The following is a 27,297-nucleotide window of genomic DNA, read 5'->3' on the forward strand; positions in this document are numbered from 1 at the left end:
TTATAGCTGTGACAGCACTCAAGGAACAGTGGATAAGTGCATCACTTTTGCAAGGAACCAAGACATTTAAGTGTGTGTGAGGACTTTCTAATATGCACAGTTACCCGTCTATTTTCTGTACCTGCATCAACAGAAATGGCTGCTTTTGGAAATGTCATTTCCAAAATTAATTTAAACAATGTGCAAAATTTAGAGAACTTCACAGTTACGTTGCTTCGCACGTAGACTTATCACAGGTTGACATTAAGCTCATTTTTTTGTTACATTTCATTTGCCAATCGCCTCGAAAATGTATGTGTTTTATGCTCTCAGAAAATATTTTTGTAGGCATGCAGTTTGGTAGGCTTCACTGAGCATATCTGTACCTGTCTTGTCTGACAGTAGGATCTAAAATGCTAAAATCTCTTTACAGTTTTCCTTGTCAATTTTTACAAGTAAATGGTCTAAAATTAAAGACAAACTTTTTGGAACCCTTGTAGCAGTGTTTACAATTTGAGCCACATGGAAAATTCTTAAAATATTTAGAAAGTTCTTTATACTTTCACCCTCAAGCCTGTTTTAATGTTCATATCACTGTATAATATTAAGGTAGTTTAGGGGGCTGACACACAATCCAGGACTGAGGTTAATTTGGTGAAAAAAGTGTCCACATTACACTAGGTAAACGGTAAACCAACAGAATGATTAGTTTCTTATAAGCAACTATCGTTGTTACTTCAATGATTGACAATTCAAAATGGTTATCTACACCAATTGTGTTAGGATATTCTCTAGCTATAAAATACGTGCCAATCCTGGTATGGATTCATGATCCCCCATCCTTTAAGGTAGACCTACAATGGCAACTTGCGCATTCACATGATGATGATACTGTATGCTGCACTTAATGATCCCTACACCAGTGCTCTGTAATGCATACTACCATGCTGACAGTAGTGTACTTTATTTAATGCACTGCAGATTTTGATGAATAACTGACAGATAAACAATGTTCTGGGTTGCACTCCAGTGTGGGGCATCAATTCTTGTATACATAGCGAAGTAGTCTCTAAGTTGATTGATCCAATATTAAGCGTGGCAGGTTTTTGTCATTGTCTATCCTAAAACGACCCTCCTTCTCCAACTCATGACAACAGGTATTTGACGATGTGTACCACAGAAACACCTACTATACTCTCACTAATCAGCTCCACAAACTTCCTTACCCAAATCTGTTGGGATTAGATTAGATTAGTTTTTCGTTCCATAGATCCATGCTGAGGAGATCCTTGTGGATGTGGAACATGTCAACTATATATATATAGCTGAAATAACAATACTAATAGTATTAATATATACAAGGTGCTGACGATGCCTATTGTTCATTTCATTGATCCTTGATACTGAGCTTAGTTTCTGGTTACATCTCATGATGAGCATCAGGCACCATAGTTTTCTGGAACCATGGAAATGTCTACTTTTATTTCGTGTATGAATGTGATATTTTAGGTGAAAAGCGAATGACATAAGTGGTTATATTTAAGAGAAAGGGTACCTTTTCGAGCACTTTTTTTGTTTGTGTAGATTTTGAACAGTCATAGATGTCGGACCGTCATTAGGAGAAAAGTATGTTATGTTTTTAAACACATTAACCTACATAAAAAGTGTCATTCTGGAAACCTCCCCCAGGCTGTGGCTAAGCCATGTCTCCGCAATATCCTTTCTTTCAGGAGTGCTAGTCCTGCAAGGTTCGCAGGAGAGCTTCTGTGAAGTTTGGAAGGTAGGAGACGAGACACTGGCAGAAGTATAGCTGTGAGTACCGGGCGTGAGTCGTGCTTCGGTAGCTCAGTTGGTAGAGCACTTGCCCGCGAAAGGCAAAGGTCCCGAGTTCGAGTCTCGGTCGGGCACACAGTTTTAATCTGCCAGGAAGTTTTACATAAAAAGTGAATATGACGTGTTTTATTCATTTGCTTTTGCCTCTATAACGGAGGCAGCGTCCTCATCTATGCCTGCTGACTTCTAATTTCTTAACTGTTGTTGGCCTTCTTAACTTAAAGCTCAGTTGTTGCAGTGTTTATTGAATGGCATCCCGTCAGATTGGAAACAACTCTGCTACCTGCCGTTTTGTACTCCTGCTGTCTGTCTTCTTGATATAATTAGCTGTATTGTTTGTACTTGTGCGAAACCATGCGTCATTTACCGGACGTGAGTAGTTCCGTATCAAAGGCAGTAAAGAGAACGTCTGAATTTGTGACTCTTGCCATTAGGCGTATTGATCGAACGACAAACAAATGTAACAAAACCATCAGTCAAGGCACCAAATAAATCTTCACCTTCCTGTCAATGCTTCCCAAGAACCATGGAGGTATAAGGAGTCTTTACCTCCATGCCAAGAATATTATAACGATATCTTTGAAATTTGAGCGGAACTTACTGGCCAAACAGTGCCGTCCCGGTTGGAATTCTTTGGTGTAAACAATATGGTGGTGCAATTGAACAACAATTTAAGAACATTTTTGATCAAACGACAAATAAATGTAACAAAACCAACAGTCAAGATCCAGATAAATCGTCACCTTCCTGTTAACTCTTGGAATGTCAAAAATTGATTTTTCCTAGCACACGATAATGATATCTTTGAATTTCGTGTGGAACTGGTTAATTAGTGGCGTGTGGAATTCTTTGGTGTAAACAATATGGTGGTGTAATTGACCAACAATTTAAAAACATGTCACTGTAATTTGAAATAAATCACAATGGACACAGATATTTTACGTATTAGTTGTGCAAGAATAGGTAAATGGTTGGTTCAAGGCCCTGGTTAGCTGTCATCCGCTAAGCGCTCGATATGACGACAGAGAAGGTATAAAAAATTTTCAAATGCCATGCACGATATTAATGCCAAACACAGTCTTACAATTTAATGACCCTGTGACATTACATAATCCACTAGTGTGATTTACTTTACTGAAGGCGAATTAGATTGGAATAAATTATGGCAAATATATACACCAATTTTTGAATGAATTTGAGAGGTTGAAACAAAGCGCCAGACACCTTTTTACCGATTACGCGCCATATACAGTGATCGCACGTCGATAGCTAAGTTACACGCCGAAACCTGATCATCCCGAATATGTCTAATGCCATGACTACTGTCCGAAACCTGGCCCTCCCGAATCAAGTCTAGTACCGTTACCAAGTATAACGTAGCCGGTTAATTTTTTAATTGCAAATGATTTTAAGAACTTTTCTTACCATATATTTACCGTATTCATAAATTATAAAAACAGTTAAATTACAGTTGAGTTGCAACAGTTTTCTTCTAATACTCAACAGTGCTTTCCAACACTCTTTCATTCACCAACTTTAATCTACTTGTTTGGAGTCACTTTAGCTAGTTATTAATGTGTTGTATATATCATACAGTAATCGTTATGATGAATGTGTCTAATGAATAAATTGGGGAGAAAACTGCACACAAAGAAAAAGAAAATTATTATGTGAATACTGGCTGACCATATACATACGTCATTTTTTGCCCACAGTGTAAATCACTAATTATTTCTATTCAAAAATTCCTGAAAGGTATAGAACTTGTTACGGAAAAACTTCCTCGATCCACATTTGAAACTGCTTATGCTGTCAGACATTTTATGTGTATGAGTAGATAGTAGTAGCATATTCCATCCCTTTTCGTGTAAAAGTTAGATTCATTAGAAGATAATGCAGATCACTTTTTTCGAATTCAGATGGATTGTTGTTAACAAATTTCCAATTTGTAGGTATATAGAATGGAACTGTCGTATAATCTGTCATAGATAAAGCAGGTGGCAGATTGCAGTGCAATGGTTGAATACTAGGGTAATACAATGAGTCTCCAATGGAGGTAGCATACAAAACACTGCAACCCATCCTATACTACTAATCAAGTGTGTGCGTCATGTACCAAATAGAGTTAACATGGGATATTCAGCATATATAAAGAAGCACAGCACAAATGGTCTATTTTATTATACTCTGTTCTAGTTTGTTTGACGTGTTGGATAGTGTCATGAAGATGCTGAAAGAACTGAATTAGGCAGGTGTTTGAAGATAAATGCAATCGATCCTGTGGAAGCCTACCAAAAAGTTTCTAGAACCAGCTTTGAATAACGAGGAATATTCAGTGCGAGTGGTCAGCTTTTAGCCAGTGATGTAGAAAACATACGACAAATGGTGTGAACAACATGGTGGCTACAATATGATAGCAGTGTTGATTTTTTCAAACAGGTTGAGCTACAGATCAATCTGTCACCAAAACCATTCATTGGTTTTGCCAACTTACAGCCAAACTGTCACATTCCAACCTACCCTAGACCTCGCACTAAGCTACAGATCAATCTGTCACCTCAACCAGATTTTTTCTTTCTTTGATGTTTGTCAGCTTCGCCAACTAACAACAGTACTGTGAATATGTGTACCAAAATGTGACATCACAACAGCTATTAGCACTACATACTGTTCAAACTGATGACTCGTAACAAGTATTCCTCTTGACCCTCAGTTTTAAGTGAGGAATTTAGGATTATATTACACACCACTCCATATTGTTCCTGTAGGAAACATTAGACTAATTATGATGCTCACACAGGATCTTAAGCAATCATTCTGCCAATGCTCCAAGTGTTAATGGAACTGGAAAAAGCTCTAATAATTTGTGTAATAGGGTATACGCTCTACCATGCACTTCACAGTGCTTTGCAAAGTGTAAATGTAGATGTAGTGAATGAATGTACTGTGGGTAATGTTCCCAGCTGCTTAAAGATATGCCTGCAAGATGTATGTATGAAACCCTACACACAATATTAATTACTTCCTCTAGGGCAATGAACACTTTTTCCCTAAGTGAGGAGTTACCTCAGCAAATTATTCCAAAGACATCAGTGAATGAAAGTAAGCAAAATATGGTACCTTACTGACTTCTTTGGGCCCAGAGTTGGCAGTTATTCGGATGACAGTACATAACTGAACTTAAACTTTTTAGCAAGTGTACTTTTTAATGGGTGTATTTTATTGTTTTCCCCTCTTGAAGTTTTCATCAAAATATGCACCTAAGAGCTTGAATTTTGCACCCTTTGTAAATTATTTTAATAAGAAGTGGGATGTTTTTAACTATACAAAGCTGGATGAGCTGTGTGTTTTCCAAGTTAAAGCTGACCAGTTGTGTAAAACCAGTTGGGAACTTAAAAAAAAATCATCATTTATTATTTTCTCTATTGCTACTTCCTTGCTCGATTTTGCAATAGTGTTTGCATATCTGCAAACAGGACTACTTCTGCCTCTTGGTTCAAATAAAGCAAGAAAAGCAGTGGGCCAGTGATTGAATCCTGTGTGCCTCACAACCTAATTTCCTACCATGCAGATGGTGTGGAGTGTCCCTCTATATTACTCAAACAGCCTAAGATAACTTTGGACATTCTGTTTCTTAAACAAGAACAAAAACTGGCAAGTATTGAATGTAGTCAATAAAAACTGGATTTCTCAAATAGAATATTAAATCTGACTTAACAAAATGATCCCAGAAGATCCTAGCTGGTGATATTTTATCATGTAAATATTTAATAATGTGCTCAGATAGTGTACAAATAGCTGACTCAGTAGGGCAGCCCTTTTCAAAAACCAAATTGTGAGGTACTAAGTGTCCCACTACTACACTGGTAGCTGACTACCCTGGAGTTCATTGCATACTCGAAAATTTTAGAAAATAATGTAAGGAGTGACAGTGGGGGGTAGTTACTGACATCTGTATAGTCACCCTACTCATAGAGCGGCCTAGCAACAGCGAATTTTAAAGCTGTATAGGTAAACATTCTGAATTAATTATGCACTATTTAAGTGATAAACATTTAGTGTTTTAGGGACACAACCTTTTAGTGTCCTGTTGGAGATGTTCACCACCATATGAACTTTCACTTTTTATAATGATGATGATTTTCTTTATTTCAGATAGAAATGTAAGCCTAATTTTTAACAATGGAAAATCTAAGATTGAATGTAACAATATTACAAAAAGCACATTGCTACTCACAATATAGTGGAGGTGCTGAGTCACAGATAGGCACAACAAAATGACTCTCACAATTAAAGCTTTCAGCCATTAAGGTTTTTGCCAATAATAGGCGACACACACACACACACACACACACACACACACACACACGCGCGCGACTGCAGTCTCAGCTGCGAGAAGCAGCACCAGTACTTGATGGGAGTGGTGACTGAGTGGGAGTATGGAGGAGGCTGTAGTGGGGAGGTAGAAGGATACTATGGCGGACAATGAAGTGCTGCAGGCAGGGGAGAGGTGGAGTGAGGGGGGGGGGGGGGGAAAGAGTGGAAAAGCAGCATTCCCTTTGTAACTCAGTACCACCCAGGATTGGGGTACTAAATTACATTCGCCACTGGGGTTTCCACTGCATCATTGTGCCCTGAAATGAGAAATGTCCTGGCCACTATCCGTTCCACCCCTCCCACAGTGGTATTCCGCCATCCACCGAACCTAAACTATATACTCATCCATCCTTACACAACCCCTGCTCCCAATCCCTTACCTCACGGCTCATACCACTGTAGTAGATCTAGATGCAAGACTTGTCCCAAATATCCTCCCGCCACCACCACCTACTCCAGTCTGGTTACTGACATCATCTATCCCATCAAAGGCAGTGCTACCTGTGAAACCAGTCATGTGATCTACAAGCTAAGCTGCAACCACTGTGCTGCATTCATTGTAGGCATGACAACCAATGAGCTGTCTGTGCGTATGAATGGTCACCAACAAACTGTGGCCAAGAAACAAGTAGACCACCCTGCTGCTTAACATGCTGCCATGCATGATATCCTTCATGTCAGCTTTTCTGAATTGTGCAGGTAGGAACTTTTCGTGCAATACGTCCTACTTTCTCGTAAAATCCTGGCCTCGACCTTCATTAGTCACTGCCCTCACCCATCCAGCCCCTTCCGTGTTCCCTTCCAGCTCTACATAGCTGTCATTCCATCATCACACCCAGTCTTTTTATTTCTCTCCTTTTCCATTATTTCACCTCACCCCCTCCCCACCTCTTCCCTGCCCTCTGTGTAACCTCCAGCACTTCACTGTCTGCCACCTCCACCATACTACCCCTTGCCCTCACCACCCCAGTCTCCCCCTTACCCCCACCCAATTGCCACTCCCATCATGCGCAGTGTGGTTTCAGTTGCCTGAGACTGCAGTTGTTTGTGTGGTCGAAGGCTTTAGTTGTGAGAGTCTTTTTGTTGTGTCTGTCTGTGACTCAGCATCTCTGCTATATGGTGAGTGGCAAATTTCCTTTTCATAATATTGTTAAGCATAATTTTTGTTTTATTGTGTATTTTTGTTCTGTGCATTTTGGTGTAACTAACGAAGAGAATCCCATTTAATTGTTCTCATCTAGCAATTTAAGCAGAGTGTGTCCATTCATTATTAAGTTCATATTTCTGGAAACTTGTGTGAAACTTAAGTTGTTTGTTTTAGAAACTTTTGCAGTAGTAATTTGTTTACATATAGTTTGCATACGTTAAAGTTACAATAAAAGTTAAATTATATTGTGATTAAGTTAACTAACAGATACTGCAGTCAACTGAGTGCGGAGTTCTTGTTGTAAGTGCAAATAATTAACTTTTTATGTTATGTCATACACCAGAAGCACTAACCTTAGGCCTGATTTTTGCAGCCCGAAGATAACAAAAATTCGTTTAATGTAAAGTGTGGTATGTCTAGAATGCGGGTTGGAATTTCACTTGGGTGACTGTAATGGGGAACTAAGTGTGGTCCTCCTGTGGAACTGCAGGCTCTGCGAGAAAGACAAGAAATCAGTGAATGGGAGGCAAAGATTTATGTCCGTCTGGCTGAATGAGAACATGCAAAATGTGAATTCGATAGGTTGAAGAATGAAACAAATTGTGGGAACAGCGTAAAGGTAACCTGTGGGCAAAAGGGGAACAGCTCATCAGCTTCTTCATCTACATTTGGGCTTATAGTATCAAATAAATTTGACTTGTTGTTTGAAGTATCCAGCTGTAGATCATATTGGGGTGCAGCAGACTTCTAGCAAAAAAAACTCACTGTTGGTATCAAAAGAGCTTAGGAAGAGAAGAAAGTTGCTGCTAGGTAGTAGCTGTGAGAGGGGTGTAGGCCAGATGGCACATGACAAATTAGGAACAGAGTACCAGTTCACAAATATTGTGAAGCCCAGTGCTAGCCTTAGCAAGATGACAGAAGACATAGGGCATTTGTGCAAGGATGTTGGCAAGGAGGATTGTAGTAGTGAGAGCAAACAGCCTGGCTAAGGACAGGAATTATACCATTATGGCTAACTTGGATAAAAATAGGATTAACAACACCACACACAAATGAGAATTTTGTTGAGGCCCTATATTGCCATGACTGCCCAGGGCTAACATTGCTGGGAGACATGTGAACACTTGAGTTGAACTGGCTGCTGCTGACAGAAATGAAAACTCATATGAGAACTGTAGATGGTGCTACAGTTACGAAATGAGGGTGCACTAGGCACAGCCCACAGAAGAATAAGTTTGGCTTATTTCATCAGAATATTATAGGATTGAGTAATAAGGTAGAATAGCTTCTTGTCTGTTTGTAAAATTTAGAATGCTCTGTAAAGATAGACATCCTGTGGCTATCAGAGCACCACATAACCACAGTGTTGGATAAGTTACATGTAAAAGATTATAACCTAGCAGCATACTCATGCAGAACTAATATGGGAAAAGGAGGAGTCGTTACATATGTTAAGACAGAGCAGAAGTTAACAAACATTGAGATAAGTAGTCTTTGTAGTGATCAGCACATAGAAGCTTGTGAATTAATACTGGAAAGTAGTTCACTTTTTATTGTAAGCATATGCTGATCACCACTGGAAAATTTTGAACTGTTTATGAGGAATGTGCATTCCTTCCTATACTGTCTGTCACACAGTAGCAAACAGTTAATGATCTGTGGTGACTTCAATGTAGATTTTCGAAAGGAAAAGGGAAATGTATCTATTGGTAAGAACAAGTAGAGACCCTGTAGTAGTTGCACAGTGCAAAAACTACTCAAAATTACTAAGAAAAGTTATTAAAAAAATAAGGAACATGCACATAACATCACTAATGTGTAATTCCAACAACAGACTTAAGGCTCCACGAAAAATGATCTGGAAATCTTATTTTTATCCTACAATTTGATCTCGGTTATTAACTCTCCAACGTGGCTGTATAAAGAGAGTGATAGTGTTTTCTTTGGTGAAGCACAAAGCAAGAAAATAACTGTTTACCTAGTGATGTATGCTCTCTCTGATCATGATGCATAGTCAGTTAGGATAAATAACATATGTATTATACAGCACAGATACTCTCTCAGTGGAATCCAGTTGGAATAATTAATGACTCCAGGACAAATGTTTTTGAGAAATCTGTGATGAAACAAATGCTGACATAAAATTTAATCTATTCCATGGTAAATTCATTTATGAAAAAAGCTTCCTGCATAAGCTAATTAAAAAGGACATTAAATAGCCAAGTAAAAATACAATCGATCGCTAGAGGGATTAAAGTATCTTGTGAAAGGAAAAGGGAAATGTATCTATTGGTAAGAACAAGTAGAGACCCTGTAGTAGTTGCACAGTGCAAAAACTACTCAAAATTACTAAGAAAAGTTATTAAAAAAATAAGGAACATGCACATAACATCACAAATGTGTAATTCCAACAACAGACTTAAGGCTCCACGAAATTTAGTGAAACGAGACACTGGACAACCAGCCACAGAACAGCATAACACCACTATTGAACTGAATGGAAGGGCTATAAATAATGAGACACAGGTAGCAAATATATTTAATAATCATTTCATAAATATAGTAGAAAGTATAGGGACAAACTATAGTAGAAAGTATTGGGACAAACAGCTCAAGAGAAAAATCACAGCAGTGTGTTGAAAAGCAACTCTCACTAAATTCAATCATATGAATGTATCACCAACTTCTTATGAAATTATTAAATTATACATTCTCTCACAAATAAAAGGTCATCTGGTTTTGATGGTGCTTCCAAAAGAGTGATAAAGATTTCTTCCCATATAATAAGCCTGGTGTTATGTGAAATATGTAATGCATCACTAACTCAAGTCATTTTTGTAAAGAGACTGAAATGCGCCATTGTCACACCCTATTTAAAAAATGTGATAGAAGAAATGTCAATAACTACTGACCTGTTTCACTGCTGACACTATTTTCCAAAATTTTTGAGAATGTGATGCATTCTAGAATTAATAGCTCACCTGTGCGACAATAATAACATCAGCAAATCACAGTTTGGATTTCAGAAGAGTTGTTCACCTGGAATGCCATTTACATGTTCACTCACCAAATTGTACAAGCAGTAAATAATAAAATAGTGCAGGTTGGTATTTTCTGTGATCTATCTAAGGCACTTAACTGTGCTAATGACAGTATTCTTGTCAATAAATAGACCTTTTATGGGATGGATGGCATTGCCAATCAGTAGATGATGTCATATCTAACCAAAAGAATGCAGCAAGTTGTACTTAGTAATTCTGGGGGGGGGGGGGGGGGGGGGGATAATGCATGGGATCCTAGGCTCAATCTTAGGTCTACCATTGTTCCTCATCTATGTAAATGATCTGTCTAATTTACAACGAGCTGAATTACTTTTTTTGCAAATGATAATATTACTGTAATGAATTCAGCCATACGTAATGCAATGAAATAAATGGTAAAGTATGTCCTTAAAATTATTGTAGCATCAGGCCGCTGTCGTCTGCTGTGTTGTTTGCGGTGGTGGTGTCACAGCTGTCAATCATGCACCAACCAGTGATGCTGACTTCTGTACAACTTACTCTTGTCAGTGAATCTTGTACAGAGTAACTCAGTTTTTCCTTTCCCAGCTATGCTGAAATTTGAACGACCGTGTTATTCAAGTAAATAAAGTTATTACATTCTTGGTTCCTGAGAGTGCTAATTTGGACTCTGCAGCTCAGCTTGATAGTATAAAATGACAAAGGTCAGATTGCCGTAATTCAAGCAGTGTCCGACATGTGGTAACCCCTACTTTGCAGTACCTTTGACATCTAAGGAGCAAGGTGGACACCGGCACTGTGCAGATAATTTACTACACAACATTTGGATTTGTCTTTTGCCACTATAGGTTGAAGCGATAATAGTATCAAAAACGGAAATGCTGTCAGACACCGTTACACAGCTTGCAGGCTGGATACGGACGCCATCACCTCTGTTCAGTTTAGCACAGTAACAGAACTGCGCAGCAGTACAATGGCGACAGCAGTTGCATGCACCTAGTACAACTCTTTGCGGCAAAAGTGGATTTACTTTGCACACATCTTATGAAGCTTTTAACGCAAAACTGTGCCACCAGCAATAGAGGACAATACCATAAGAGATCTAGGAGCCATTCGCTGTCCAGTGCTGCATCCTCCAGTACAGACCAATCCACATGCTAGTACCACCACAAGTTCGGTGAATGGGTTTGGAAGTGTACAGTGCTGTGTTCTTTCCCAAATATCAACGGCTGCCAGTGTCATAGGTGCAGCGGAGTGCCTGTCAGCATCTTGGTGCCTGTTTGTCAGTGACAGAAAATCAGGTCAAATATATTTAGTGGACACTGACTCCAATTTAAGTATATTGCTCTGAAAGTTGACGCATCACTGCAGATGGCATTCTGTTCAACAGCAATGAAGCGTCTCTCATATTAGCTTACAGAACACAACGAACAGATTAGATCTGTGGCTACATCACTCTGTAATCTGGGATTTCGGTGTTGACATCATCTTGGAGACAATCATAGGAGCTGATGTTTTAGTTTATTATCGTCTGTGCCAGACGTGTTGAACGTTTGACTAGCGGACAGCATTACCTTCTGATTACCTTGGGATTCTGCTGCAGCACAGCGGTTCACAGCACCAAGATGATGAAAATTAGTAACTGTAAATACACTGCTCTGCTACAACAATTTCAAACTTTGATTAGACCTAAACAAGTGCTGCATAATACAGCACACAGCATTAAGACCCAGTTCTAAGCAAAGAAGGGAAATCAGAAAGGTGTAAGGAGTATATAGAGGGTCTATACAAGGGCGACATTCTGGGGGACTATATTAGGGAAATGGAAGAGGATGTAGATGAAGATGAAATGGGCGATATGTTACTGTGTGAAGAGTTTGACAGAGCACTGAAAGACCTGAGTCGAAACAAGCCCCCAGGAGTAGACAACATTCCATTGGAACTACTGACGGCCTTCACAAGAAGAAGAGATGAATACACTAAGCAGATTCAGAAGGATGTCGGTTGCAGTAAGTACTGGGAGATGAAGAAGCTTGCACAGGATAGAGTAGCATGGAGACCTGCATCAAACCAGTCTCAGGACTGAAGACCACAACAACAGCATTAAGACTGCTGATGACCCACCTGTGTAATGCAGGCACCCAGGCCTGGCTATTGCTAAAATCAAGTGTGACCCTATGCTGAAGGAATGAATTATCTATCAGTTAGCCCATTGTTGTCTCCTCTACATATTTAGCTGTATTCACAGATGATGGCAGCTGAGTTTGGGTTTGTTCAGCACACCTATGTCATGCATCCTCCAACAGCCGATGAGCGTTCAGTAGTGTTCTGAGATTCTGCTGTGAATGTTGTAGCTAATGCGAGCAATAAAGGTAGTCTTAATGAGCAGTTTTTTGGTGTATTGCTATTCCAGTTGTTGCTTGTTGTCATCACTTATGGTGGTGGTAAGGGACACATTCTGCATAAGGAAGCCAGAGACATTGTTTGCTGGGTATATGCTTTATTCAAGTGCTAAGTATGTGCTTGCATGTACTGCAGCTGTTGCTTTGAATCTGCAACAATGCAATTCCTGTCCGTGCCTCGACATGTGCAAACTGGCATAATTTGTGGATTGAACTTGAGTACCTAAGAAGTGTGGAGCGTGGTGCCCTTGTGGGGATTATCGTTCACTTAACACCAGAACTGAAGTAGACCATTACCCAGTACCATTGTTGTGCGACTATAATTACACCTTACATGGAGCCACTATATTTAAAGTCCTGGAATGTGCCAGAGCTTACACTCAAATTCCTGTTGCAGAGGAGAACATGTCCAAAATGGCTAACATCAGTGCATTTGGGTTGTTTAAAAGCATGCATATGACCTTTTGACGTATGAAATTCTGGCATTGGTTTATTGATTTGGGTTTGCAAAGCTTGCCATTTTGTTCTGCATACCTGGATGATATTCTCATTGTTTCTGCCACTGAAGAGCATTATTGACAGAACCTAATCAAAGTGTGCAAGCGATTAGTGCAGTACAGTATGGTTAAACATATGTTTGGACAATCGGAGACCTACGTTTACACAGATACTCTGCAAGCCACCTTAAGGTGCATTTTGGAGGATACCCTGTAGCACTACCTGTCATATCCCTTCCTGTTCCACTCACAAATAGAGGTAGGGAAAAATGACTGACTGCACGCCTCCATAGGAATCCTAATTTTTCATATCTTATCTTTGTGGTCCTTACGTGCGATGTCTGTTGGCAGCAGTAGAATTGTTCAGCAGTTAGCTTCAAACGCTGGTTCTCTAAATTTTCTCAATAGCGTTTCTTGAAAATAACGCCGCCTTCCCTCCAGGGATTCCCATTTGTGTTCCCAAAGCATCTCCGTAACACTTATGTGTTGTTCAGACCCACTGGTAACAAATCTAGCTGCCCATCTCTGAATTGCTTCAGGTCTTCCTTCAATCTGACCTGCTATGGATCCCAAACACTCAAGAATAGGTCGCACAGTGTCTTACATGCTATCTCCTTCACAAGTGAACTGCTCTTTTCTCCCAATTCTCCCAATAAACCAAAGTTGACCATTTGCCTTCCCTACCACAGTTTCCTGGGCCACCAAATCTCTTCTGGAGGCTCCCTACCATTATCAAAAAGGGTCGAAGCCATCCTGCCGATGCCAAAACTGAACATTGTGAAGGAGTTACATTGGGTTTTGGGGATGTTGAATTTTTATCAGTTGAACTGCAACAACCATTAACTGCAGTGATGTTTGGCCCAAATTTTAGAAACAATACTGCAGTTCAGTTTACCGATGCGATGAGTTCTGTGTTTGAAGCCGCAAAACAGAGAATGGCAAATTGTGCACTTCTTGCGCAATCCACGCTGGTTGCATCCTTAATGTTGGTAATGGATGCACGGCAGACAGCTATTGGTGCAAAAGCACAGATGACTCTTGGCAACCTCTTGCATACTATTCACACAAGCTGTCACTGTCACTGCAGAAGTGGAGTGTCTGCAGCCATGATGATCTTCCCCCTTTTTATCAGCCACATTCCATAGGCAAGCTTTCGACAGCTATACAACTTGGGCAACCTGGTGTCCGGCCAACTTTTCACCTAGTGTTGAAGACCCGGAATGGGAAAACCCTGCCATGACTGGACTCGTATTTGTCTACAACGCCAATGTAACAACATGTGTTACTATGTACATGCACCTGTCAGTGATTTCCCAGATACAGCCTTACATTTCGTGCATGTGCACATTGACGCAGTAGGACCATTGCCCCCCCCCCCCCCCCCCCCCGCCCCCCTGAACAACCAATGGTACTTATTGGCAGGAAGCAGTGCCAGTGTACAGTATTTGCACAGAGACATTAGCTCCCACTTTTGTGTTATCGAGGTTAGCTAGATTTGGTTGGTTGTCCTCTGCCCATTACAAGTGACTGTGGATGACAATTTGAGTCATATTTGTTCACCGAGCTCACAAAGTTCCGTGGATATGTGCACTATAAGGCCACTGCTATCATCTAGTGAAACAATGGCATGAACAAACGATGGTACAGTTTCTTCAAAGCTGCTCTTACGTGTCACACTATCTTCTGGACAACCACTCTACCAGTAGATCTCCTTCGTCTGTGGAACACTTAACAACCAAGACATGGATTCGTTTGCAGCAGAACTGGTTTATGGTGAAACATTGTGTGTTCCAGAAGAATCTATTGATGCCAGTTCTCTGGAATTATCATCTCATGATCATCCAGACTTTATGCAATGTTTGTGACACCACATAGCTCACACCTGTCCTCACAAAGCCTCCAGATATGGCACATGAGCACCATGACTTGCACATTGCTGGCATATCACAGCCTTCTTATATTTGCCCCCACCTTGTTTTAAAAAGAGGTTGTGGACACTAGACATTGCAGTGAATGGCAAAAGCACAACCTTCTCTCTCGATTGTGTTGAGCCCACCTACATCTTCCAGGAGGCGTTTCCAGTTGAAGCGCCACGAAGACAAGTTCATCTTCTTGTACCAGCACCATAATCACAACTTCAGAGACAACAACTGCCTGACACACAACTGCAGCTTGTGTGCGTGACTCATTATGGATGTCGTGTGCATTTTCCTACAAGTTTTCTTGATGACATTCTGCTTCCACCATGGGGCGCTCCTGTAGCACCAGACCACTGTCATCTGCTGTGTGTGGGAGACATAGTTGGTGTGGCTGTCAAATTTGTAATTAGATTCCGACCAGCAATGCTGTATGTGCATACTTATGCAGTTTTTCCTGTATCAGTTATGCTAATATTGGAAGGAATGTCCGGCATTCGTGTATAACGTTTACCACTCCTGTTGATTTGAGTGCACTATCCAAGAAAATATAGCCCTAATGTTCTTGATTCCAGAGAGTGCTAGTTTGGGCTCTGCCACTCAACTTGATAGTATATGATGATAAAGATCAGACAGCCATAATTGAAGCAGTATGCGACAGTATCATTGACTGCTTTTCTGCAAATAGCCCCACCCTCAACTTTAAAAAGGCGCAACATACCATATTCATTTCTGCACATATATGGGTTCTACAACACTGATAAGTGTAACACATGCTGAGGAAATAATAAATAGGGTTGAAACTTCAAAATTCTGTGATGTCCATATTGATGAGAATTTAAATGGGAAAAGCATATTATGGAACTCCCAAAACAACTTATTGCAGTCGCATTTTCACTTAGAATCATGCAAATCTTGGGAAAAGATGAGTCAGTAAGTTGAAATATTTTGCATATTTCCATTCAATAATTTCATATGGAATAATGTTCTGGGGAAACTCATCTTTAAGAAAGAAAGTCTTCATTGCTGAAAAAGTGCTGTAAGAATAATATGTGGTGCTCGCCCACAATCATCTTGTAGACATTTGTTTAAGAAGTGGGGCATTCTAACTATTACTCCACAGTGTATTTATTCCCTCATGAAGTCATTTATAAATAATCCACTGCATTTTGAAAGGAGCAATGATGTACATAATTACAATACCAGAAGGAATAATGAGATCCTTTGCTCCACATTAAGGTTACATTTAGCACAGAAAGGAGTGCACAATGCTGCAACTAAAATGTTTGATAACATACCCAGTGAAATAAAATGCCTGGCAGACAGCAAAACAAAGCTTTGAAAACAAATTGAAAATGCGTCTTCTTGGCTACTCCTTCTATTCCATGGAAGAATTTCTGTTATTTTAATGTGTGAAAGGTGGTGGAAAGGAATTATTAACTCACATGTGCATATTGTTTTCTCCTTAATGTTCAACATGTAGACATATTTACAAATTAATGATCAGTGGAACATGCAACTAACTCAATCACTAATGTCATCTGTACTATTTCTTGTGTAGTGTTTTGTTTTCAGTCTTAACCATTTGTACGAATTTTATAACATATTTAAAAAAAGTAATTATTGAAATTACCTACTTTATGTGAAATATTTTTTATAATGCTCCTCTTCTCTGTACAAGAAATAATGCAATCTCTTATGGCTTCTTTCTTTCTACCTTTTTAACGATATTCCACTAAGAATTTTTGGTATGACCTGTCAATTTCAGACAAAATGTGTTTGCTCCTGAACCTTTTTACAAATTTTCTTAACATGTTAGCTATAGTACTGTTTATGATATGAAAGTATTTCTGGATCATTACTTGTTCTGGCTATTTTGTACAGGCCCTTTTTTGTTGTGGAGAAACTCTGACACATTTAGTGATCTGAGGTTTCTTTAATGACTTCCCATGATTAGGCTACCCAAGGGAGAACTTCTTTCAAAAATGGTTACAAACTCATTAAGAAGTGTGTTCAATTTAGAGATAGCATTAGGCTCATTGTAAATTCCACCCCAATCAACATCACCTAAACTTTACTTAAAATCTTCAGTATTTTCATCTTTAATCAGCCTCACTGTTTTCTCAAGGTGCTTTTGAGTTGTACATGAAGCTAAGTTACATAACGTGATCAACCGTGCAGTTTGATCAGATTTTTTGGGTTGCAGCATGTATAACTTTCTTTGCCGAAACAGAGCATAAACAGTTGTGTCTTGTGAATTGTGATTTATTTGTTTCATAACATACATAATAAAAACCAATAGTAAAAACACTATGTCTAATATTAGTATTCAAATGTAAACATCATTTTTAACGAGTGATTACCAATGCAACTATAATAACACAAAAATAAAATTGGCATAATAATGACATTTAAACTACAGTAACATTCTTACCACTAGTTTAATAGCACTGAGTTGCAAGTTAGTATTGTTCTGTTACATAAAAAAAGATGCAGGTCTGTTAGAGTTGGTGATCCATTTGAAGGCTAACTATGTGTTATATTACAATGTATACTAATGAGTTTATAGGGACAGACTGAATTGTAGACTAGCTTGAGGTTAGTCTGTGAGTGAGTTGCTGAGAGTTAGGCAAACCGACAAAGGTATCATGACAAAAAGCTATTTTTGTTAAACTAACAAAGAATCATTCCCAGGTGTAAATAAAAGATATTGATGAAACTTCACAGATATGTAATGGGGTCAAAATAATACAATACATGTTTTTTCACCATGTCTTCTGCATCCTGTTGAATTTTGTTTTATGTTGTGTTGTCTGTCATGTGTATTATGCGAAGAAATGGCTACACTCCATAGAAATACTTTCAGAAACGACTTCCTGACACATAAATCTATACTCGATGTTAACAAATTTCTCTTCTTCAGAAACGCTTTCCTTGCCATTGCCAGTCTACATTTTATATCCTCTCTACTTTGACCATCATCATTTATTTTGTTCCCCAAATAGCAAAACTCCTTTACTGCTTTAATTGTCTCATTTCCTAATCTAATTCCCTCAGCATCATCCGAATTAATTCAACTACATACCATTACTCTCATTTTGCTTTTGTTGATGATCATCTTATATCCTCCTTTCAAGACAATGTCCATTCCGTTTAACTGTTCTTCCAAGTCCTTTGCTGTCTCTGACAGAATTACAATGTCATTGGAGAACCTCAAAGTTTTTATTTCTTCTCCATGGATTTTAATACCTACTCCGAATTTTCTTTTGTTTCCTTTACTGCTTGCTCAATATACAGATTGAATAACATTGGGGAGAGGCTACAACCCTGTCTCACTCCCTTCCCAACCACTGCTTCCCTTTCATGTCCCTCGACTCTTATAATTGCCATCTGGTTTCTGTACAAATTGTAAATAGCCTTTCGCTCCCTGTATTTTACTCCTGCCACCTTCAGAATTTGAAATAGTGTATTCCAGTCAACATTGTCAAAAGCTTTCTCTAAGTCTACAAATGCTAGAAACATAGGATTTCCCTACCTTTATCTAGCTTCTAAGATAAGTCGTAGGGTCAGTATTGCCTCACGTGTTCCAACATTTCTACGTAATCCAAACTGATCTTCCCCGAGGTCAGCTTCTACTAGGTTTTCCATTCGTCTGTAAAGAATTCACGTTAATATTTTGCAGCTGTGACTTATTAAACTGATAGTTTGGTAATTTTCACATCTGTCAAAACCTGCTTTCTTTGGGATTGGAATTATTATATTCTTCTTGAAGTCTGAGGGTGTCTTCCTGTCTCATACATCTTGCTGACCAGATGGTAGAGTTTTGTCAGGACTGGCTCACCCAGGGCAGTCAGTAGTTCTAATGGAATGTTGTCTACTCCCGGGGCCTTGTTTCAACTCAGGTCTTTCAGTGCTCTGTCAAACTCTTCACGCAGTATCGTATCTCCCATTTCATCTTCATCTACATCCTCTTCCATTTCCATAATATTGTCTTCAAGTACATCGCCCTTGTATAGACTTTCTATATACTCGTTCCACCTTTCTGCTTTCCCTTCTTTGCTTAGAACGGGGTTTCCATCTGAGACCTTGATATTCATGCAAGTGGTTCCCTTTTCTCCAAAGGTCTCTTTAATTTTCCTGTAGTCAGTATCTTATCTTACCCTAGTGAGATAAGCCTCTACATCCTTACATTTGTTCTCTAGCCATCCCTGCTTAGCCATTTTGCACTTCCCGTCGATATAATTTTTGAGACGTTTGTATTCCTTTTTGCCTGCTTCATTTATTGCATTTTTATATTTTCTCCTTTCATCAATTAAATTCAATATTTCTTCTGTTACCCAAGGATTTCTACTAGCCCTTGTCGTTTTACCTACTTGATCCTCTGCTGCCTTCACTACTTCATCCCTCAAAGCTACCCATTCTTCTTCTACTATATTTCTTTCCCCAATTCCTGTCAATTGTTCCCTTATGCTCTCCATGAAACTCTGTACAACCTCTGGTTCTTTCAGTTTATGCAGGTCCCATCTCCTTAAATTCCCACCTTTTTGCAGTTTCTTCAGTTTTAATCTATAGTTCATAACCAATAGATTGTGGTCAGAGTCCACATCTGCCCCTGGAAATGTCTTACAATGTAAAACCTGGTTCCTAAATCTCTGTCTTACCATTATATAATCTATCTGAAACCTGTCAGTATCTCCAGTAGAACATAAAAACAGTTTAAAATTTAACACCAAAGTAAGTTACACAAATAATTAGAATAATAATGAACTTCTAGATATTTTAATTAGGTATGTTGAAAATACTGTGACAGCACATTGTGTATGGCTTACTTTTCCAAAGGTGGTACCTCGTCAACTAGCTTTATTACATATGGATGAATGCAGTGTGAAACCTTTTTTAATTTGTGTTATAACACATGTTCTTATTTTCAAAATTAATTAGTGGTGCTCGGGTGTTTGACAAATTTTAAATTATTACAAAAGTTGATTGTACAGTTTTCAATAGTGTTAATTACATTTCAACTTCTGTATGAAACTCATTTCTTATGTGTCATTATCTGCAAGATATTCCCTCTAAACTTAACAATATTAGAGGAGATGCTGAGTCGCGATAGGCACAACAAAAAGATTTACACATTATAGCTTTCGGCCATTAATGCTTTTGTGAGCAATAGACATACACACACTCACGCAAACACAACTTGCACACTTGTCTGCAGTCTCAGACAACTGAAATCACACTGCGAGCAGTAGCACCAGTGCATGATGGGAGTGGCAACTGGGTGGTGGTAAGGAGGAGGCTGGGGTGGGGATGGGGAGGGACAGTATGGTGAGGGTGATGGACAGTGAAGTGCTGCTGTTTAGACGGATGGCAGGAGAGAAGCCTGGGGGGGGGGGGGGGGGGGGGTAAGTAGCAGAAAGGAAAGAAATTTAAAGACTGGGTGTGGCGGCATAATGACAGGCCTTCTAGAGGAATATTTCCTAAACCCCTCACCTGGTTCAGATTCATTGATGACATCTTTGCTATCTGGATTGAAGGTGAGGACACCCTATTCACATTCCACCAGAACCTCAACAGCTTCTCCCCCATTTGCTTCACCTGGTCCTACTCAACCCAAAAAGCCACCTTTTTAGATGGTGACCTCCATCTCAGAGATGGCTACATCAGTACCTCCATCCATATCGAACCTACTAACCACCAGCAATACCTCCATTTCGATAGCTGCCACCCATTCCATACCAAGAAGTCCCTTCTGTACAGCCTAACCACCTGTGGTCGTCGCATCTTCAGTGACGAGCAGTCCCTCTCAAAATATACCGAGGATCTCACTGAAGCCTTGGCTGACATAATTATCCTCCCAACCTAGTAAAAAAAAAAATCTCTCATGCCTTATCTTTACAGTCTCCCGTCACCTCACAAAGTCCCACAGTCCAGCCACAGAGGAGCATTCCCCTCGTAACTCAGTACTATCTGGGACTGGAGCAACTGAATTACATTCTCTGCCAGGGCTTCGATTACCTCTCATCATGCCCTGAAATGAGAAATGTCCTGCCCACTATCCTTCCCACCCCTCCTATAGTGGTATTCCGCCGTTCACCGAACCTACAGAATATACTCGTACATCCTTACACAACTCCTGCTCCCAGTCCCTTACCTCATGGCTCATACCCCTGTAATAGACCTAGATGCAAGACCTGTCCCATACATCTTCCTACCACCACCTACTCCAGTCCGGTCTCTAACATCACCTATCTCATCAAAGGCAGGGCTACCTGTGAAACCAGTCATGTTTTACAAGCTAAGCTGCAACCACTGTGGAGCATTCTATGCAGGCATGGCAACCAACAAGCTGTATGTCCGCATGAATGGCCACTGGCAAACTGTGGCCAAAAAGCAAGTGGACCAACCTTTTGCTGAACATGCTGCCAAACATGATATCCTTCTTCTCAATCACTGCTTTGCCATCTGTGCCATATGGGTCCTTCTTACCACCACCAGCTTTTCTGAATTGTGCAGGTGGTAACTTTCCCTGCAATTCATCCTACGTTCCCGTAACCCTTCTGGCCTCAGCCTTCGTTAGTCACTGTCCTCACCCATCAAGCCCCCTCCCTGCTCCCATTACAGCACTATACAGTTGTCATTTCACTGCCACACCCAGTATTTTAATTTCTTTTTATTTCTCTCCTTTCCGCTACTTAACCCCCTCCCCCCCTCCTCCCCCACGCCACCCTCTCTCCTGCCCTCCATCTAAACTGCGGCACTTCAGTGTCCGCCAACCCGACCATACTGTCCCTCCCCCTCCCCGCCCCAGCCTCCCAGCGTGAGTGTGTGTGCGCGCGTGTGTATGTGTGTCTATTGCTGTTAAAGGCCTTTATGGCCGAAAGCTATAATTGTGTGAGTCTTTTTGTTGTGCCTATCATGACTCAGCATCTCCACTGTATGGTGAGTAGCAACTTTCCTTCTCTAATACTATTACATTCCATCCTGGATTTTTCATTGTTTGATTTTTCCCTCTAAACTCAATATACCAAACTAACTTTCAGGGTGTGTTATATCCCTTAAAAATGAAATTGGGCTAAAATGAAAAAAAATAAGTATTGCATTATTTTGACCTCTTTGCATACGTGCCAAATTTAATCAAGGTTGTTTATTTACACCTGGGGGTGTTTCCTGTTAGCTTGTGATGATGGGCTGATCTCCAGTGTAGCCCGAGGCCTAGGTTAGCTTGGATTATGCCAGCTAGATTGTAAATTGGTGAAGCCAATGAATGTGTCATGTAGAAACATGTAATTAGAGTGAAATGTGTAACAATGAAATGGAATATATCACTATTAGCAACATATTTGGTAAACATTTACATTTTTCATATGTATAGGAATAAAAGAGAAGAAGATGCAGTTACATAAAAATCCTGGCTCTAATTATGGTTATGTTAAATGTTGCTTTTTCTTTAGCATGAAGTGTGTTGTTATTGTCTTTATATTAAATAATTCAGTTGTCTCCGTGTTTTATGTTGTGTTTAACAGGCAGTTTCATCTTTTCACTGTCACTTGTTTATATTGTTACAGTTGTTTAAATTGGATCTTACCTTTTTTATATTGTATTTAATAATAGTTTCATCTTCCAGCACTTCTCTCTTGTATTGTTACAGCTTGTTTTTAAACTGGATCACCCACATGGAACTAGTGAAGTTTTCATCAGCTGGCAACGAGGAAATGGTGTTTATCTGGCCACTACTGGCGCTGATCAGACAGTTGAAATATACAATAGACATGGGAAGAGAATAGAAAAAATAAGATTACAAGGGTAAAAACCAGCTTACTTCCATAAAATGGCTATTCTCTGTAAATTGTTATTAAATAGGAATTTTGACTAGTGATTCTTTTTGTATACCCCACTCTTTTTCATCCCAGTGGCCTTCAGGAATTTCAGAACTAGATAAATTGTTTCTACAAAAAAACTTATCCCTTGAAATAAATATGTAGGTCTGATGTGTCATTAACTGGTTTGGTGATATTAAAGTATGTCATTCTTAAACAAATTTATTCGAAATCTGAAAGGAGAAGTGTTTATTATCATTAGCAACAGCTTGTTTGGAGGTAATGTACCCTAGCATGTTCACTTCCCTCTCCCTGATACTAATGAATGTTAAATGATAGAGTGGATTTTAAATGGTTTACTGAACAGTGCTTCCGTAGTATTCTAAGTTGTTCTTATTCTTACACTATCTGTTTCTTAAAATATGAGCTGCATATAAAAACAAGTTTTCCATATATATTTGTGAGTAAGGAAGTGGCTTAATATTAACAAGAATTTGTTAGGGAAGCTAGTGTGGGCTATTAGTGGAATAAAGAAATTTATGTATGAAATACAACATAGGCTTGTACAGTTTTGTTTCAAGGTCTCTGAATACAGATGTTTGTAGGAGAAACCATTTTTCTTACTTTTGTAAAGGCAAACTACACTGAAAACTAATGGAAATGTACCCCAGTTTATTTGACAGATTGATACATTAAGGAGTCAATGACCTTGCTGCAGTGGTAGCACCAGTTCCTATCAGATCACCGAAGTTAAACACTGTTGGATGGGTTACCATCCGGTCTGGCCAGTGCTGTTTCCAAGTGGGGTACACTCAGCCCTTGTGAGGCAAACTGAGGAGCTACTTGACTGAGAAGTAACGGCTTCGGTCACAAAAACTGACAACGGCCTGGAGAGTGGTGTGCTGACCACATGCCCCTCCGTATCCACATCCAGTGATGCCTGTGGGCTGAGGATGGCACAGTGGCGGTCGGTACCGTTGGGTCTTCATGGCCTGTTCACACGGAGTTTTCTTCTTCTTCTTCTTCTTCTTCTTCCTCTCTTTTTTTTAAAAAAAACCTTTAAGTGAGCACTTGTATATCATAGTGGAAACCAAATCAGTAGAGTGGGCAATCGCGGTGCACTTCCATTGTGCCAACACTGGGGTACAGTTGAAACTGGCTCAGACCAGTCCTGGGCTGGCTTACATACAGGATTCTGGTAGGTTTGGCCTAATCAAGTTGTATTCCTGCTGACAAAATGCCATCTGCTGAGTTCCATGAAGGCAGTGGACAATATGTTATGACAGTTACTTGGTTTTCATAGTGATGTCAGGTTGTGGTACCACCCATCCCCTCTCAGCAGTGACCATCAGGGGGGAGATGAAGAAGCAGGTGGTATGTGGTCCAGCATAGCTGCTGCTGGGGAGAGCGGCAGATCGATGCCCGTGCGCATTGCAGCAGAAGGCCAGAAGCGGGTGAGGTTTGATGAAACTTGCATGAGCCGCCATGAGACTGGACTGTCTGATGGGGGCAGAGAAGCAGGCGATTGCTGACCAGTATAATGGAGGCGAAACTGATTTTGCTGTCACCACAGAAGGCTATGTGCAGAGACCACAATGTACCCCTGATGGGCAGATATTGTCCTGCGGATAGAGGTTTAATGGCATCTGAACTCATGGACTTACAATTGGGTGTCCACATGGAAGAAAGAGCCTCGGCAACAACATGTGCAGGCAGCAGCTGTGGCATATCCAAGAGGATGCTAGGGCAGGCATGAAGCCTTTTCGCTAGGCTGTGGCTTTGAATCAGGGTGACCCTGTAGGTTTCCAGAAAACTAAAGAGGGAATTAGGTACAGTGTTGGTCACCATTTTCTTATGAAGCTGTGTCTTGAAAGTGCAAAGTGTTGTGTGCAACTGTTGGAGACCAGCAGGTGAAATGGAGCAGTATGAAGATGTTGAATCATTTATTAGCACAAACTGTTCAAAGTTATGGAAGGTGAATGCCATCCTGCTGTCTGAAACCAAAGTGCACAGGATGCCTATATGTTTACCAAGCCACTATAGTACTGCCGGAATGGACCTGGGACATGCTGATCTTGCCTACAAGGGCAAAGTCTTTTTCCAAGTCCGCTGTAGTACTGCCAGAATGAACTTGGGACATGCAGAACACTAAAGGGAAATGAGAAAAGGAATCAGTCACAATGAACCAAGTAGAGCCCAAAGATGGGCCAGCAAAATCTAGGTGGATGTGCTCCCATGGATACATAGCTTAGGGGCCAGGCCAGAGAGAGACCTGTTGGGTAAATAGGTCTGATTGGCAGAACAAGGAAGTGCAACTTAGTAGATCTAATAGGCGGAACATTGGTGGACAAGGCAACAATGTCAGATTCAGTACTGGACCAGAACAAATATTGTTGCAGCGAATTTTTAATCTGGGCATGCTCCAGTAGTTAGTGTGCTCCTGTAGCAGTGCTTGTGGATGAAGAGAGGGTAGATTCAAGATGCAGTAGTGGTTCTCATCTGAGAGCCATAACCCAAAATACCTTCATTTGGGTGAAATTGATTTTATCTTGGTCAATAGGGATGAAAATTCTGCTGGGAGGTGTATGTGGCCACCCGGATCAATAAAGTGAGTGATGTGGCATAACTTTGGGTCCTTGTAGAGGGGCAGTCAGTGTCCTGTTGTTAAGGGGAAAGTTGAAATGGTTGTATGCAGATCTGAATCAAGTTTGAAACACAACATTTTGTGGTGGTCAAATGCTGGATCAGGTCCCGTGGGAATTGGGACAGTACGTCTGTGTTAGTGTTTAACATCGCTGCCTGATAATGAACTGAACAGTGATGATAAAACAAGTACGGTGGTCTGTGCTGGGTGGTCCAGTCCCATAAGCGATGCCTCGGACCAAAGATAGTGAGCAACAATTATTGGTCTGTGACAAGGTGAATTTTCTGTCCATAAAAGAATAATTTAAATTTCTGGACTGTTAAGATGATAGCAAGGGGTTTATGTTCCATTTGAGAGTAGAGATGTGGGGAGGAGGATAAAGCTTTAGAAGCATATGCTGTAAGGCACTCTATGCCATCTGGGTTTATGTGCGAGATGTTTGTGCCTGTACCATGGGGGGACAAATTGGTTGCTACTACCAGTGATGGACTAGAGTTACATGTTGCCAAGCATAGTGTCTGCTTAAGGCAGCCTTTCAAAGTCTGGAAAGCTTGTTTAAAGTTAGGTGACCATTCAAAATGTGTGCCTTGGAATAATGAATTCCTCAGGAGGTAAAAGTTTTTAGCTAGGTTTGCAATGAAGTGGCCTTATTAGTTGATCCTACCCAGAAACACTTGTTAAGTCTTTCACATTCACGAGTCGTCAATGGCCATGACATTTTCTTCCATTGTTGCAAGTCCATTGGTCAAGCATTTGAATGCCATATCTGATGAGGATGATTGCATGTAAGAACACTTGCAGGGTTTGCATTTGAGTCCTTGCGTTGCCAGCCTCTGGAACAGGACTTGATCCGTGCATGTGTGCGCATGCATGAATGTTGTGTGTGTATCTCTCTTTACTGACGAAGGCTGTGGCCCAGAGCTAAATGTGAGTGTTATTTAATCGTGCCTGTCTGCAACTTCATTTGTCTACTTTCTAGTAAGTAGCAATCTATCTTTTCCTACATTGTTGATATTGTTAACTTCCATCAGTAAAAAATACCCCACCTCTGCTCTGTCTCTCTTCATAGTCCTGCTAGGAGTGACTGTGGGATTTTTGGACAAATGTTGGTACAAGGGAATTTTGAAAAGTTCACAGAATCACCACCATTAATTCAATGAGATTCCTGCATAATAACAGCTCATCTTTTTTTAGAGGGGAACACATGATGTGTCAGTGTTCTGGGCAGAGTCTATGGTATAGAAATCCTTCTGTCATTGGTCCCATGTAGTAATTTGAGAAAATGGAAGAAATCAAGATTTGAGCAGTGATGAAGTATTTTGTAAAGAAAGCTATGAAAGCAAAGGAAATTCATGTAAGTTTTCAGAACACATTCTGCTTCTTTTTATTCAACTGTTACCAAGTGCACAAACAAATTTAAATTTGACTGGGGCAAGTTAGATGAAGATCCATATAGTGATTGGCTAAGATGTGCCACCAACCCAGGAAAAGTGGAGGATTGTCAGAGACGTCATCTGAATGGGGATACCACATTTTAATAGTATAATTGGATAAGGGTGTTGTGACTCTTAATGGAGAATCAGAAATGCATCAGAATGTAAATGTCCAGACAATGTTTGACCCATTTTTAGAGCAACTAAGAATTTTTTTGTGGCAGCTTGT

The 27,297-nt window shown here is 40.1% G+C and overlaps 1 protein-coding gene across 1 annotated transcript in view; it reads left to right on the forward strand.

Moving 5' to 3' along the window:
• Positions 1-2,426: 2,426 nt before the first annotated feature.
• Positions 2,427-27,297, forward strand: part of LOC126355026 (WD repeat-containing protein 19) — a 293,157-nt gene continuing 268,286 nt past the window's right edge. Inside the window, exons 1-2 of the mRNA XM_050005172.1 lie at positions 2,427-2,842; positions 22,823-22,977. Of these exons, the coding sequence (XP_049861129.1) occupies positions 2,828-2,842; positions 22,823-22,977 (170 nt within the window). The 5' untranslated portion in view covers positions 2,427-2,827. The remainder of the gene's footprint in view (positions 2,843-22,822; positions 22,978-27,297) is intronic.

The sequence above is a fragment of the Schistocerca gregaria genome, chromosome 3 (assembly GCF_023897955.1).
Source record: "Schistocerca gregaria isolate iqSchGreg1 chromosome 3, iqSchGreg1.2, whole genome shotgun sequence".
NCBI classification, from domain to species: domain Eukaryota; kingdom Metazoa; phylum Arthropoda; class Insecta; order Orthoptera; family Acrididae; genus Schistocerca; species Schistocerca gregaria.